The 17593-nt window shown below is 31.0% G+C and overlaps 1 protein-coding gene across 1 annotated transcript in view; it reads right to left on the bottom strand.

The window, feature by feature from the left end:
• Positions 1–352: 352 nt before the first annotated feature.
• Positions 353–17593, bottom strand: part of LOC129912284 (protein bric-a-brac 1-like) — a 140909-nt gene continuing 123668 nt past the window's right edge. The window contains exons 2-4 of the mRNA XM_055990483.1: positions 13747–13804; positions 1481–1896; positions 353–1420 (exon numbers count right to left, since the gene is read on the bottom strand). Coding sequence (XP_055846458.1) covers positions 431–1420; positions 1481–1896; positions 13747–13804 — 1464 coding nt within the window. The 3' untranslated portion in view covers positions 353–430. The remainder of the gene's footprint in view (positions 1421–1480; positions 1897–13746; positions 13805–17593) is intronic.

The following is a 17593-nucleotide window of genomic DNA, read 5'->3' as shown; positions in this document are numbered from 1 at the left end:
TTTAATGTTATATTTGTGTATTTTTTTTTTATATAAGTTTTGGTTTGGAATGGTTTAAATTCTAAGATAAGAAGAAAACATTTCAAAACAGCCCGTTTTTTTGGAATTTTTTGTTTGTAAAATATAATGATATTTTTATTTGTTTGTTTGAGGGTAACATATTAATTTTTTTTATACATAAAGAGCAGAGTTGTATGTTAATTTTAAAATAATAATTTATCAAGTTTTCTATTGCACATTGGATATATATATTTTTTTTATTTATTTTTTTATATATTAGGTTGGTTTACTTAATATTTTTTGTTTTAAATAAATTTACTTATATTATGGATTTTGTTGTTGTTGTTTTAAATTTATTTTACTGTAGGAAAAAAAACAAGAAGTTTTACAAATACACTTAGACTAAAATTTTTAGGTTGGAACCCATTTTTTATTCACTCCGGCATTCTGAGATTGGTTCTAGTTTAATGTTTGCCGGTGTATCCTTATAGCTATTCAAGTTCGAAGGACATGCTGAGGATCTATCACTGGCAGAACCGACAAGCTCTGCAATATCTTCCTGAAAAAGATGCTCTGGACGAGGTGAGGAGTAGCCCCGAGATGGTTTGTAGGCCATTCCACTGACACCAACTGCCAAATTGACAGCCGGTTCAAGTGACATCTGCAAAGGAGAGCTGAGTAGACTCTCGTCGGGACTATTCATACGGAGATCATGCGCTGAGTCCGAGGGTGAGGTCGGATGGAGTCGCGGATTACTACTACTGGACGGTGGAGCTACCGCATGTTGTGGATTATGCACCGAACTACTGCTGCTGCTGAACAAATTATGGACAGGTGAGATATTGGACTGGTGGCTTGATTGCGAGGGACCTTCTCCCCGGTGTACAGAGGACGTGGATGACGAAGGTGGACCTCCTGATGAACTCATATTCGATCCTATGCCCGGAACCATATGCAGACCGGGAATATTGGCTAAACTAAGATTAGGAAGACCTGGCATGTTGGATGCAGATGGTGATGTATGCCTTTGCATGGGGTTCTGCCCAGGTCCACTTGAAATGGGGGAACTTTGCTTTGGTAATGGAATCCCGCTGGCACCGCCATGTGGCGACATATGAGCAGGTAGATTAAAAATATTGGAAGCTGTGTCCGGGTGATGGTGTTGATGTGATGGTTGTTGGTGTGGATGTTGTTGCTGGTGATGTGGATGGTGTTGATGTTGTTGTTGCTGTTGTTGAACTGCAGCTGCCATTTGCATTTGCTGACGGAGTGCATGAGCCACACCCGCTACAGCCGCTGCTGTGGCTTCTTGAGACATTGAGTCTGCTACAGATGGACCAACAGGACCCGATGGGAGACCATTGGGACAACCCGGAGCTCCTGGGTAGTTGAGGGCGTTGTCTTGAAACGGAAACACAGGCTGGAAATAAAATAACTTACTATAATATTCAAATTTTATTTGAATAACTTGACTACATACAGAATGACGTCCATAATGCAAATGCAGACCTTCGTCCTTAAGTTCCTTAGCATCACGAAATACCACAGTTTTGATTACACCTTTAATGTGCTCATCTGGCCAAATGCCCAAAAGGATTCGTTGCGGACGTCCTCGACCTTTTGGTCGCAAATCAGTGCCACCATCTATAGATGGTCCTAGCATATTGTGAACTCGATTGGCGTACAAAACGAAGGTAGGATATGGAATGTCATATTTGCGTGCGGCTTGTGACAAGGATAGGCCTTCTTTTAAAACACTAAAAATGGCTTCAGCCATTGTTTCGGGTCGCCATGATTTCAATGGACCTCGTTCACGAAACCGCAAATGATGCATAAGATTTTGATTGGTGTTCCAACACTTTTGCCACATTGATTGCAGTTGATATTGATAGCTATCTGTGGAGATATATAGAATAGAAGACAAATTAAGTTATTGGGAAAATCATACGTATACATAAAATATTTTAAGTTTTTTTTTGAAAAATGTCTTAATATAGTGTAAATGAATAATTTGTTTGGAATTTATTTTTTTTTTAATTTTCAAATTGTTATGATTCTTTTAGGATTTTTAGCTTCCACAAGATTGTTGATTTTGGATTCTAAATAATTCAATAACTATTTTATATAATTATAATTATTACAATAGGAAAAGCAATTGGCGGCATTCTAAAGCCTAATTAAAAATCTATAGTATAACTTTATAATATAAGTTACATTGTTAGTAGAGACCATTTATTAATTAAGAGATTTAATAAACAAAAAAACCTACTAGTTTCAATGCAGTAAAACGAAGTAAGCTTTAGAAAAAAAATATTACACATACACCACAGTGACCGTTTTTGTTTAAACTCTATAAATCAATCCATACAAATTCTAGAGCTGACCCAAACATAATAAGCATAGAGCGTGAAGTTTTTGACGTGGTTGGTTCAGGAGTTGGTATTGTTGGGTGTTGTCTACCTTTACATGCCTTTAATTTTTTATATGCTTAAAATTGGAGTTTTTCCAACATCATGAACAAAATTGAAGTGCTGTTTTTTTTTTCAAATATTTTGGATCTACACTCTACAGTGCTGCGGTTCCCCTGGTATTATAGTAAATTTAAAAATTTTAACTGGGTTCCTAGTATTATTTCAGGACATACACCTTTTAGAATTTATAAGCTATACATTTTTCCCAGCTGCAAACTTGGTTTTATGCTACTGGTACATATCCTTGAACGATATACATAATCAGTATTTTTTGTATGAGGTCACTGGTTATAAATATATAAAAGGTGAAATTAAAAGTTTTTACTTGCGATATAGGTACTATAGGGCAAGTTTAGGATTCGTAAAAAAAATCGAACTCGAGATAACAATTGTACATGACATTACGATGATGGAGAATGCCAAAAAAGTGGGTCCGGAAATTCTGTCTGTCTGTCTGTCTGTGTGTCTGTCTCTATCTGGAGCTGCAGCCTAAACGAGTGAAGTGATTTTCTTCAAACTTGGTGGTTAGCAGTTTTTGGTGATTCCCTAGAGGAGAAATTGAAATTTTTTTTTTATGACCAAAACTAACGGTACCTGCCATATAACGGAAATAGAAAAGTTAATTTTTTTCAAAAACGGCTCTAACGATTTTGATTAAAATTTTTTTGTGTAGTACTACACATAATAGCCAACTTTTTAAATAAAAAAAATATTTTTTGTACCGTTATTAACGGTACCTGTCATAGAACGGTTTTTTTCGTTTCTGAATATCTCGTAGACCATTAACCCGATTTAAATGAAAATTTGTATACAAAAGTGTGTAAGTAAAGATAATATTAAAATTTTAGAAAATTTTCAAAAAACGCCTTTTTGGTTTTTTTAAAAATATTTCAAAATTTTTTTTTGAAAAATCAATTTTTTGAAAACGAATCAATGAAAAATTTTGAAATTTAGTTTTTATGTGTAAATTAATTATTTCTTCAAAATGGCATACCAACTTTTTTTTTTGAAAAATGTTAAAAAATTTTTATATATAAAAAATTATTTTTTTAAAAAACGGCTCCTACAATTTTCGAAATTTTTATTCTAAAAATACCTTTTTATACAAGAAATAAAATGGCATATTTTTTATTTTTTTTGAAGATAATTTAAAACGGAGTTTAATTAATTATAAAAACAGATTTAATTTTTTTATACTACTTATGAAATTTCTTCAAAATATCAAATTTTAAATTTCTTGAATCAAAAACTTTAACATTATAGTTACTTTAAGCATAAGAGCAAGTACGTGCGACCCCAGTCGTGCAATTTATTTTTTTAACTATTGCTACTATTTTATTATATTATTTATTATTGTTTACGGCTCAATTTGGGTTCAAGAACCAAAAAGTATGACCTTAATACCTCTTTAAGAATGCGAATTTATGAAAGAAAAAAGTCTTCATGATGAATTAGGACTTCAAGAAGCAAATAGTATGACCTCAAGACCTCTTTAAAGATGTGAATTTATAAAAGAAAAAAGTCTTCATGATGAATTAGGACTTCAAGAAGCAAATAGTATGAACTCAAGACCTCTTTAAAGATGTGAATTTATGAAAGAAAAAAGTCTTTATAATGAATTAGGACTTCAAGAACCAAATAGTATGACTTTAAGACCTCTTTAAATATGCGAATTTATGAAAGAAAAAAGTCTTCATGATGAATTAGGACTTCAAGAAGCAAATAGTATGACCTCAAGACCTCTTTAAAGATGTGAATTTATGAAAGAAAAATGTCTTCATAATGAATAAGGACTTCAAGAACCAAATAGTATGACTTTAAGACCTCTTTAAATATGCGAATTTATGAAAGAAAAAAGTCTTCATGATGAATTAGGACTTCAAGAACCAAATAGTATGACTTTAAGACCTCTTTAAATATGCGAATTTATGAAAGAAAAAGGTCTTCATGATGAATTAGGACTTCAAGAAGCAAATAGTATGACCTCAAGACCTCTTTAAGGATGCGAATTTATGAAAGAAAAAAAGTCTTCATGATGAATTAGGACTTCAAGAACCAAATAGTATGACCTTAAGACCTCTTTAAAGATGTGAATTTATGAAAGAAAAATGTCTTCATAATGAATAAGGACTTCAAGAACCAAATAGTATGACTTTAAGACCTCTTTAAATATGCGAATTTATGAAAAAAAAAGTCTTCATGATGAATTAGGACTTCAAGAAGCAAATAGTATGACCTCAAGACCTCTTTAAAGATGTGAATTTATGAAAGAAAAATGTCTTCATAATGAATAAGGACTTCAAGAACCAAATAGTATGACTTTAAGACCTCTTTAAATATGCGAATTTATGAAAGAAAAAAGTCTTCATGATGAATTAGGACTTCAAGAACCAAATAGTATGACCTCAAGACCTCTTTAAAGATGTGAATTTATAAAAGAAAAAAGTCTTCATAATGAATTAGGACTTCAAGAACCAAATAGTATGACTTTAAGACCTCTTTAAATATGCGAATTTATGAAAGAAAAAAGTCTTCATGATGAATTAGGACTTCAAGAAGCAAATAGTATGACCTCAAGACCTCTTTAAACATGTGAATTTATGAAAGAGAAAAGTCTTCATAATGAATAAGGACTTCAAGAACCAAATAGTATGACCTTAAGACTTCTTTAAATATGCGAATTTATGAAAGAAAAAAGTCTTCATGATGAATTAGGACTTCATAAGGCAAATAGTATGACCTCAAGACCTCTTTAAAGATGTGAATTTATAAAAGAAAAAAGTCTTCATGATGAATTAGGACTTCAAGAACCAAATAGTATGACCTCAAGACCTCTTTAAAGATGTGAATTTATGAAAGAAAAAAGTCTTCATGATGAATTAGGACTTCAAGAAGCAAATAGTATGACCTCAAGACCTCTTTAAAGATGTGAATTTATGAAAGAAAAAAGTCTTCATGATGAATTAGGACTTCAAGAACCAAATAGTATGACCTTAAGACCTCTTTAAATATGCGAATTTATGAAAGAAAAAAGTCTTCATGATGAATTAGGACTTCAAGAAGCAAATAGTATGAACTCAAGACCTCTTTAAAGATGTGAATTTATGAAAGAAAAAAGTCTTTATAGTGAATTAGGACTTCAAGAACCAAATAGTATGACTTTAAGACCTCTTTAAATATGCGAATTTATGAAAGAAAAAAGTCTTCATGATGAATTAGGACTTCAAGAAGCAAATAGTATGACCTCAAGACCTCTTTAAAGATGTGAATTTATGAAAGAAAAATGTCTTCATAATGAATAAGGACTTCAAGAACCAAATAGTATGACTTTAAGACCTCTTTAAATATGCGAATTTATGAAAGAAAAAAGTCTTCATGATGAATTAGGACTTCAAGAACCAAATAGTATGACCTCAAGACCTCTTTAAAGATATAAATTTATGAAAGAAAAAAGTCTTCATAATGAATAAGGACTTCAAGAACCAAATAGTATGACCTTAAGACCTCTTTAAATATGCGAATTTATGAAAGAAAAAAGTCTTCATGATGAATTCGGACTTCAAGAACCAAATAGTATGACCTCAAGACCTCTTTAAAGATATGAATTTATGAAAGAAAAAAGTCTTCATAATGAATAAGGACTTCAAGAACCAAATAGTATGATCTTAAGACCTCTTTAAATATGCGAATTTATGAAAAAAAAAAGTCTTCATGATTAATTAGGACTTCAAGAACCAAATAGTATGACTTTAACACCTCTTTAAATATGCGAATTTATGAAAGAAAAAGGTCTTCATGATGAATTAGGACTTCAAAAAACCAAATAGTATGACTTTAAGACCTCTTTAAATATGCGAATTTATGAAAGAAAAAGGTCTTCATGATGAATTAGGACTTCAAGAAGCAAATAGTATGACCGCAAGACCTCTTTAAGGATGCGAATTTATGAAAGAAAAAAGTCTTCATGATGAATTAGGACTTCAAGAACCAAATAGTATGACTTTAAGACCTCTTTAAATATGCGAATTTATGAAAGAAAAAGGTCTTCATGATGAATTAGGACTTCAAGAAGCAAATAGTATGACCGCAAGACCTCTTTAAGGATGCGAATTTATGAAAGAAAAAAGTCTTCATGATGAATTAGGACTTCAAGAACCAAATAGTATGACCTCAAGACCTCTTTAAATATGCGAGTTTATAAAAGAAAAAAGTCTTCATGATGAATTAGGACTTCATGAACCAAATAGTATGACCTAAAGACCTCTTTAAATATGCGAATTTATGAAAGAAAAAGGTCTTCATGATGAATTAGGACTTCAAGAAGCAAATAGTATGACCTCAAGACCTCTTTAAGGATGCGAATTTATGAAAGAAAAAAGTCTTCATGATTAATTAGGACTTCAAGAACCAAATAGTATGACCTCAAGACCTCTTTAAGGATGCGAATTTATGAAAGAAAAAAGTCTTCATAATGAATAAGGACTTCAAGAACCAAATAGTATGATCTTAAGACCTCTTTAAATATGCGAATTTATAAAAGAAAAAAGTCTTCATGATGAATTAGGACTTCAAGAAGCAAATAGTATGATCTCAAGACCTCTTTAAGGATGCGAATTTATGAAAGAAAAAAGTCTTCATAATGAATAAGGACTTCAAGAACCAAATAGTATGATCTTAAGACCTCTTTAAATATGCGAATTTATAAAAGAAAAAAGTCTTCATGATGAATTAGGACTTCAAGAAGCAAATAGTATGATCTCAAGACCTCTTTAAGGATGTGAATTTATGAAAGAAAAAAGTCTTCATAATGAATAAGGACTTCAAGAACCAAATAGTATGATCTTAAGACCTCTTTAAATATGCGAATTTATGAAAGAAAAAAGTCTTCATGATTAATTAGGACTTCAAGAACCAAATAGTATGACTTTAAGACCTCTTTAAATATGCGAATTTATGAAAGAAAAAGGTCTTCATGATGAATTAGGACTTCAAGAAGCAAATAGTATGACCTCAAGACCTCTTTAAAGATGTGAATTTATAAAAGAAAAAAGTCTTCATGATGAATTAGGACTTCAAGGACTGAAAAGGACTTCAAGAAGCAAATAGTATGATCTCAAGACCTCTTTAAGGATGCGAATTTATGAAAGAAAAAAGTCTTCATAATGAATAAGGACTTCAAGAACCAAATAGTATGATCTTAAGACCTCTTTAAATATGCGAATTTATGAAAGAAAAAAGTCTTCATGATTAATTAGGACTTCAAGAACCAAATAGTATGACTTTAAGACCTCTTTAAATATGCGAATTTATGAAAGAAAAAGGTCTTCATGATGAATTAGGACTTCAAGAAGCAAATAGTATGACCTCAAGACCTCTTTAAAGATGTGAATTTATAAAAGAAAAAAGTCTTCATGATGAATTAGGACTTCAAGAAGCAAATAGTATGATCTCAAGACCTCTTTAAGGATGCGAATTTATGAAAGAAAAAAGTCTTCATGATGAATTAGGACTTCATGAACCAAATAGTATGACCTAAAGAATTCTTTAAATATGCGAATTTATGAAAGAAAAAAGTCTTCATGATGAATTAGGACTTCAAGAAGCAAATAGTATGACCTCAAGACCTCTTTAAAGATGTGAATTTATAAAAGAAAAAAGTCTTCATGATGAATTAGGACTTCAAGAAGCAAATAGTATGATCTCAAGACCTCTTTAAGGATGCGAATTTATGAAAGAAAAAAGTCTTCGTAATGAATAAGGACTTCAAGAACCAAATAGTATGATCTTAAGACCTCTTTAAATATGCGAATTTATGAAAGAAAAAAGTCTTCATGATTAATTAGGACTTCAAGAACCAAATAGTATGACTTTAAGACCTCTTTAAATATGCGAATTTATGAAAGAAAAAGGTCTTCATGATGAATTAGGACTTCAAGAAGCAAATAGTATGACCTCAAGACCTCTTTAAAGATCTGAATTTATAAAAGAAAAAAGTCTTCATGATGAATTAGGACTTCAAGAAGCAAATAGTATGACCTAAAGACCTCTTTAAATATGCGAATTTATGAAAGAAAAAAGTCTTCATGATGAATTAGGACTTCAAGAAGCAAATAGTATGACCTCAAGACCTCTTTAAAGATGTGAATTTATAAAAGAAAAAAGTCTTCATGATGAACTAGGACTTCAAGAAGCAAATAGTATGATCTCAAGACCTCTTTAAGGATGCGAATTTATGAAAGAAAAAAGTCTTCATAATGAATAAGGACTTCAAGAACCAAATAGTATGATCTTAAGACCTCTTTAAATATGCGAATTTATAAAAGAAAAAAGTCTTCATGATGAATTAGGACTTCAAGAAGCAAATAGTATGATCTCAAGACCTCTTTAAGGATGCGAATTTATGAAAGAAAAAAGTCTTCATAATGAATAAGGACTTCAAGAACCAAATAGTATGATCTTAAGACCTCTTTAAATATGCGAATTTATGAAAGAAAAAAGTCTTCATGATTAATTAGGACTTCAAGAACCAAATAGTATGACTTTAAGACCTCTTTAAATATGCGAATTTATGAAAGAAAAAGGTCTTCATGATGAATTAGGACTTCAAGAACCAAATAGTATGACCTTTAGACCTCTTTAAATATGCGAATTTATGAAAGAAAAAAGTCTTCATGATGAATTAGGACTTCAAGAAGCAAATAGTATGACCTCAAGACCTCTTTAAGGATGCGAATTTATGAAAGAAAAAAAATCTTCATGATGAATTAGGAATTCAAGAAGCAAATAGTATGACCTCAAGACCTCTTTAAAGATGTGAATTTATAAAAGAAAAAAGTCTTCATGATGAATTAGGACTTCAAGAAGCAAATAGTATGATCTCAAGACCTCTTTAAGGATGCGAATTTATGAAAGAAAAAAGTCTTCATAATGAATAAGGACTTCAAGAACCAAATAGTATGACTTTAAGACCTCTTTAAATATGCGAATTTATGAAAGAAAAAAGTCTTCATGATGAATTAGGACTTCAAGAAGCAAATAGTATGATCTCAAGACCTCTTTAAGGATGCGAATTTATGAAAGAAAAAAGTCTTCATAATGAATAAGGACTTCAAGAACCAAATAGTATGACTTTAAGACCTCTTTAAATATGCGAATTTATGAAAGAAAAAGGTCTTCATGATGAATTAGGACTTCAAGAACCAAATAGTATGACATTTAGACCTCTTTAAATATGCGAATTTATGAAAGAAAAAAGTCTTCATGATGAATTAGGACTTCAAGAAGCAAATAGTATGACCTCAAGACCTCTTTAAGGATGCGAATTTATGAAAGAAAAAAGTCTTCATAATGAATAAGGACTTCAAGAACCAAATAGTATGACTTTAAGACCTCTTTAAATATGCGAATTTATGAAAGAAAAAGGTCTTCATGATGAATTAGGACTTCAAGAACCAAATAGTATGACCTTTAGACCTCTTTAAATATGCGAATTTATGAAAGAAAAAAGTCTTCATGATGAATTAGGACTTCAAGAAGCAAATAGTATGATCTCAAGACCTCTTTAAGGATGCGAATTTATGAAAGAAAAAAGTCTTCATAATGAATAAGGACTTCAAGAACCAAATAGTATGACTTTAAGACCTCTTTAAATATGCGAATTTATGAAAGAAAAAGGTCTTCATGATGAATTAGGACTTCAAGAACCAAATAGTATGACCTTTAGACCTCTTTAAATATGCGAATTTATGAAAGAAAAAAGTCTTCATGATGAATTAGGACTTCAAGAAGCAAATAGTATGACCTCAAGACCTATTTAAGGATGCGAATTTATGAAAGAAAAAAAATCTTCATGATGAATTAGGAATTCAAGAAGCAAATAGTATGACCTCAAGACCTCTTTAAGGATGCGAATTTATGAAAGAAAAAAAATCTTCATGATGAATTAGGACTTCAAGAAGCAAATAGTATGACCTCAAGACCTCTTTAAGGATGCGAATTTATGAAAGAAAAAAAATCTTCATGATGAATTAGGAATTCAAGAAGCAAATAGTATGATCTCAAGACCTCTTTAAGGATGCGAATTTATGAAAGAAAAAAGTCTTCATGATGAATTAGGACTTCATGAACCAAATAGTATGACCTAAAGACCTCTTTAAATATGCGAATTTATGAAAGAAAAAAGTCTTCATGATGAATTAGGACTTCAAGAAGCAAATAGTATGACCTCAAGACCTCTTTAAAGATGTGAATTTATAAAAGAAAAAAGTCTTCATGATGAATTAGGACTTCAAGAAGCAAATAGTATGATCTCAAGACCTCTTTAAGGATGCGAATTTATGAAAGAAAAAAGTCTTCATAATGAATAAGGACTTCAAGAACCAAATAGTATGACTTTAAGACCTCTTTAAATATGCGAATTTATGAAAGAAAAAGGTCTTCATGATGAATTAGGACTTCAAGAACCAAATAGTATGACTTTAAGACCTCTTTAAATATGCGAATTTATGAAAGAAAAAAGTCATCATGATGAATTAGGAATTCAAGAAGCAAATAGTATGATCTCAAGACCTCTTTAAGGATGCGAATTTATGAAAAAAAAGTCTTCATGATGAATTAGGACTTCATGAACCAAATAGTATGACCTAAAGACCTCTTTAAATATGCGAATTTATGAAAGAAAAAAGTCTTCATGATGAATTAGGACTTCAAGAAGCAAATAGTATGACCTCAAGACCTCTTTAAAGATGTGAATTTATAAAAGAAAAAAGTCTTCATGATGAATTAGGACTTCAAGAACCAAATAGTATGACCTCAAGACCTCTTTAAAGATGTGAATTTATGAAAGAAAAAAGTCTTCATGATGAATTAGGACTTCAAGAAGCAAATAGTATGACCTCAAGACCTCTTTAAAGATGTGAATTTATAAAAGAAAAAAGTCTTCATGATGAATTAGGACTTCAAGAAGCAAATAGTATGACCTCAAGACCTCTTTAAATATGCGAATTTATGAAAGAAAAAAAGTCTTCATGATGAATTAGGAATTCAAGAAGCAAATAGTATGATCTCAAGACCTCTTTAAGGATGCGAATTTATGAAAGAAAAAAGTCTTCATGATGAATTAGGACTTCATGAACCAAATAGTATGACCTAAAGACCTCTTTAAGTATGCGAATTTATGAAAGAAAAAAGTCTTCATGATGAATTAGGACTTCAAGAAGCAAATAGTATGACCTCAAGACCTCTTTAAAGATGTGAATTTATAAAAGAAAAAAGTCTTCATGATGAATTAGGACTTCAAGAACCAAATAGTATGACCTTTGGACCTCTTTAAATATGCGAATTTATGAAAGAAAAAAGTCTTCATGATGAATTAGGACTTCAAGAAGCAAATAGTATGACCTCAAGACCTCTTTAAGGATGCGAATTTATAAAAGAAAAAAAATCTTCATGATGAATTAGGAATTCAAGAAGCAAATAGTATGATCTCAAGACCTCTTTAAGGATGCGAATTTATGAAAGAAAAAAGTCTTCATGATGAATTAGGACTTCATGAACCAAATAGTATGACCTAAAGACCTCTTTAAATATGCGAATTTATGAAAGAAAAAAGTCTTCATGATGAATTAGGACTTCAAGAAGCAAATAGTATGACATCAAGACCTCTTTAAGTATGCGAATTTATAAAAGAAAAAAGTCTTCATGATGAATTAGGACTTCAAGAACCAAATAGTATGACCTCAAGACCTCTTTAAAGATGTGAATTTATGAAAGAAAAAAGTCTTCATGATGAATTAGGACTTCAAGAACCAAATAGTATGACCTTTAGACCTCTTTAAATATGCGAATTTATGAAAGAAAAAAGTCTTCATGATGAATTAGGACTTCAAGAAGCAAATAGTATGACCTCAAGACCTCTTTAAGGATGCGAATTTATGAAAGAAAAAAAATCTTCATGATGAATTAGGAATTCAAGAAGCAAATAGTATGATCTCAAGACCTCTTTAAGGATGCGAATTTATGAAAGAAAAAAGTCTTCATGATGAATTAGGACTTCATGAACCAAATAGTATGACCTAAAGACCTCTTTAAATATGCGAATTTATGAAAGAAAAAAGTCTTCATGATGAATTAGGACTTCAAGAAGCAAATAGTATGACATCAAGACCTCTTTAAGTATGCGAATTTATAAAAGAAAAAAGTCTTCATGATGAATTAGGACTTCAAGAACCAAATAGTATGACCTCAAGACCTCTTTAAAGATGTGAATTTATGAAAGAAAAAAGTCTTCATGATGCATTAGGACTTCAAGAACCAAATAGTATGACCTTAAGACCTCTTTAAATATGCGAATTTATGAAAGAAAAAAGTCTTCATGATGAATTAGGACTTCAAGAAGCAAATAGTATGACATCAAGACCTCTTTAAGTATGCGAATTTATAAAAGAAAAAAGTCTTCATGATGAATAAGGACTTCAAGAACCAAATAGTATGACCTCAAGACCTCTTTAAAGATGTGAATTTATGAAAGAAAAAAGTCTTCACAATGAAGTAGGACTTCAAGAACCAAATAGTATGACCTTAACGTAATTAGTTGAAAAAATGATCGAATAACTTTGTACTTCAATGATTCAAATAGTTGCGAGTACACAGAGAAAAATGTGCGTTAGTAGCATCAAAATCATTCTCTTCTTCAATTTATATTCTTAAAATAATAAAATTTCCTATAATAATAAACAGATTTCATTTATTTTTATAAGAAATCTATTCAAAAAAGTGATGCCAATAATATTTGTTCATGTATCAGAATTTTTAAATTTCTAAAGCCCAACACCTAACTGCATGATTTGATATCTCCAAATTGCATTGCTAAATAATTAAATTCACAGTCATTGGGAAGAATTATAATTGTAATAAAATACAATTTTCAGAAAAAGATGCACTTGCTATTACCAGCTGCATATGCTGCACTTAACTACCAAAAATCACATTTAAGTTAATATTCACGTATGTGAAAGTTCTCATTGTTCGTTACCTTGTTTAATCCAAATTTTAGGACTTCTTTTCCTTTTTATAAAATTCTTGAGTACAGATTCTTTGAAATTTTCAAAGCCTTATAGGTACCCAGACCCAGTACCAATTACAAGTATTCAGACACAATCATAACTACCCTATTTCATTTAAAAGTACATTTCCGGTTTTTCTCCAACATAAATGCCCAATGTACCTTCAATTAAATTTGCATGGAAAAAAAAAAGTGTAATAACAACATACATACCTGCAATTGACGTCGTTGAGGCACCCATCCACGAATGTGAGTTCTCCAGCAGTTTCGCCTAAAAATATACAACAAATAAAGAAATTTTGTAGTTATTTAACAATTTGCACGAAAGGCATTTTTATTCATAAAAGTATTTTCCTATTTTCCAGGAAAAGGTAGGAATATAAAATGCTTTATACAGCGATTTTGTGTTTAGATAAATTGCAAAATAATAAAAGGTATACCTAGTTTTTTTTTAGGGGAAGATGGCTTAAGTTAGTAACTGTTCCTTTACCTGATTTAGGGAGAATATCTCAAAACAATTTATATTTGTATCTTGTCAGAAAAATGGAATTTATTTTAAACCCAAATTATAAACACTAGAGTGCCACTTTACCCTATAACCTCCTACAAATAGAGAAGTGGAATAAGTGATAGTTTCAAAATTTTAAAATTTCTTCATTCTTCTAGTTCTTTTTTTTTTTCGTCAGGATGATTTTACAAAATATTTCTAGCTGTATCTATCTTAGACAGGAGGTTGATGGGGTGGTGTATAGTAAGGTTATATGGGTTATAAAGCAGACCATCGACAAAATTATAATGCATTTACGAGGTCAAGCATTCTTTGGGTTTTCGAGAATAGCACAATTTCCACAATTGACAGTAACTATTAATTTAAAAGTACACGTTTTCGTTTTTTAAGGGTTTTTCTTTGATTTTTATCGTTTTTGCACTTCCTGTGTAGACAAAAAAATATATAAAAAAAAAAAACAGAAAATAACATGTAGAAAGTCCTCAGATACAATACTCTGTGTTGTAGATTGCTTAGTGTACCTACACTTATATTCATTTTTTGTTTAATTTGCAGCTTTTTTTTTGTACAGTACAGACGGGAGGCAAGGGCGGTGAATATAGGTGAAAACGTTTGTGTCAAGTGGAATTGTTAACACGAGCACAGAAAAAGTTGTAATAATTTCCCTAGTGGGGGCAAAAAAATACAAATACACAAAAAAAAAAAGAAAAACACACGGAGTAGGTGCACTTACAATGACGTCTGTAATGATTTTCCCTTCAGTTATTTTTCAAGTGGAATAATAATAAAAAAAAAAAAAAACTATAGAGGTACATACATGATGATGATGGTATGCAAATGAAGGCGTTTTTAATTCAAAGAATTGATTGTTACTGAATGAAAAATGATTTCATGGATGATGACATGGTCTAAGTGAGACGTATTTATTATTTTTCTTTTGATTTTTTTTTTATGTTTTTTGTTATTTTTTTTTAACTATGAAAGTTTCGTTTGAATAAAATTCCGTTTGTCATGGAAAGTTTTGTGCTAAATATGGAATACAGAAGAGTTTTGTGATATTCCCAAGAAATTTATGAAATATGACAAATAGTCATAGGTTTTTCGTTTATATTATGAAAACATATCAAAAGTTTGAATCTAAAAAGGAAATATGTTAAAAAAGAGATTTACTTTATGCATTCGTTTGCATCAATTTTTTACTTTTAGGAAATTTTCTCTAGAGGGTTTCTTCTTACCAAATTATAATTGGTTAGAACAAGTGCAGCAAAAGGACGATGAAGGATTTGAATATAAAACAGAAGGCAAAGACTTTAAATTTTAAAAGGATTCTTGCTTCTATGGCTGAGATTAACTCATAAGCTTACCCAGGCTAAGATTACTAGTAAAACTGCAGTGGCTCGAAGTGAGTTTCACACCATAGTTTTCCATCTGAAATATTTTTGTACGCACGAATTTTAACGAAACTTCCTTACAGTTCTAAAAGTTCTTTTTTTTTATACCCGAGTAAAAATGGAATTCCAATGCACCAACGCTGAACCACGTCCGCACCATTTCATTTTAAAAAAATGAAAAAAAAAAAAAAAATGAAAAAACATGAAAAAATTCAGTGCACCACCGCCGCACCACGCCTGCACCATGATCAAAAATTCTATCCTCTTATACAAATGTTTAAGTCGTCTTCAAAGTTGTTTTGACTTAAGCAAAAAATTGCAAGTTCGTACAAACATGACGAGTGGTTAAGGCGTTGGACTTCTAATTGAAAGTGCTCTGGATACTCGGGTTCGAATCTCCTTCTCGTCGGCAGTTTTTTTTTTTTTTTTTATTATTTTTCATTAATCCAAAATTATGTATCATGGTGCAGCGAATTTTTCATAAAAATGAAATGCTGCGGACGTGGTGCGGCGCGGCGGTGCACAGTGCATTGATTGTATGGAGATTTTGGAAAAAAATCAAATTTTTAAAAATAAGTTGAGTTTGGAAAATAATTGTTTTTAAATGTAATAACAACACGTTTTACAAACTTTAGCGAAATTTCCACGCCCCCTGCCACGCCCACTTCTGAGTGTGCATATTTTTATCTAGAAAACAGCTTGCATAATTTGAATAAAATTGAAGAAATTTGATTATCTAGGCGAGTTCAAAAATACTAAATAGTGTCGGCCCTATTCGCCCCCTGCCACGCCTACTTTTGTATACATGATTCAATATGGAACTTGTATAATAAAAAAATAACAAGTGTTTTGCTAAGATTTCTTGATTTTCAGGCTCTAGATTTGATTGCATATTTAGTTTTGACCTCCTTAACTGCAAAACACCACGCAATCCGGCTGATGGGTTGGAAAAACAAACATCAAAAAGCTCCCTAGCTAAACACATTATGTAAAAAAAAAAAAAAACAATTGTTGCAAGAGAAAGCACAAGTTTCTGCAGAAAAAACTTACTTTTTTTAAAAAGATATAATTGTTTTCTTTCTTTAAATAAAAACACTTTTTTCCCATCTGACCTATCTCAAAATATATGGCTTATCAAAGTTAGTACTTACCACGAACAAAGCAGCTTTGATTTGGACTCTCAAAGCACGAAATAAAAAGAAAGGTAGGCCTAAAAACTCCTGGTACAAGCAAATGCAAAAACACCAGCATTCAGTTGGCCTCAGAAACGGAACAATACAAAACCGGGAGGCTTGCCGCCGATTTCTGAGGTCAACCCGGCGAACCCCACAGGCGGATCACTAGTGTGAAGCAGTAACGTGGGAAGGTTATGATCCCCTCGACATCGAGATCATAACAGCGCCGAGAAAAAGGAAGAAGAAGAAGATTTGGACTCTCAAAAAAGATTTAAATTTACAGGTAGAAAAAAAATATGCAGTTAGAATAATTATATTTTCTCTCCTGAATGTGAACCTAGCAAAAAAAATATCATATGTTCCTTTTTTCTTCAGTAAATGGTCTTTTAACCGGTAACTACAAATCTTACTCTAATTGTTTGTTTTTTTTTTTTATTGATCTTCTGAGGATCTCTGACAACAGAAAATGTACTTGATGGGAATTAAATAGTTTACTAAGTTTAGACATTAAAACAACTCATAAAGTTGTTTTCGTCTTAAAAAAATGTATTAATACTTTTTTACATTTCTTATAAAATTAATTTTTTATTTTATTCAAACTTTGACACTGTGAAATGAATTTTTAGTGATACGATTAAGCACAATTTAATACATATATTTTGATAACTTTCAACCCTTTAAAATCAATACTTTTGAAGAAAATTCTCTTAAGATCCTATCTGTTCGCCTTAATAAGAAATAGCTATGGTTCTTATATCTCTACAATTTAAATCTTTTCTAACTGACATACTCTGTAATTAATTGAGAGCCATTTTTTAAGTACCGAGTACCGACTAAGAATACAAATGAAAAAAAAAAACTTCAAACAAGTACGAGCACTAAATTAAGCTCCATTTAAGGGCAAACCAATATAAGTAGTTAGCGTAAAAAAAAACTTTCAATATCGTTGTGCGTTGTTTCCGGCAATATTCCCTCTTCACAAATAG

Source organism: Episyrphus balteatus, chromosome 2, assembly GCF_945859705.1.
Source record: "Episyrphus balteatus chromosome 2, idEpiBalt1.1, whole genome shotgun sequence".
NCBI lineage: Eukaryota > Metazoa > Arthropoda > Insecta > Diptera > Syrphidae > Episyrphus > Episyrphus balteatus.
Note: the sequence above shows the minus strand (reverse complement) of the source record. Positions and strands in the feature narration are given on the sequence as shown.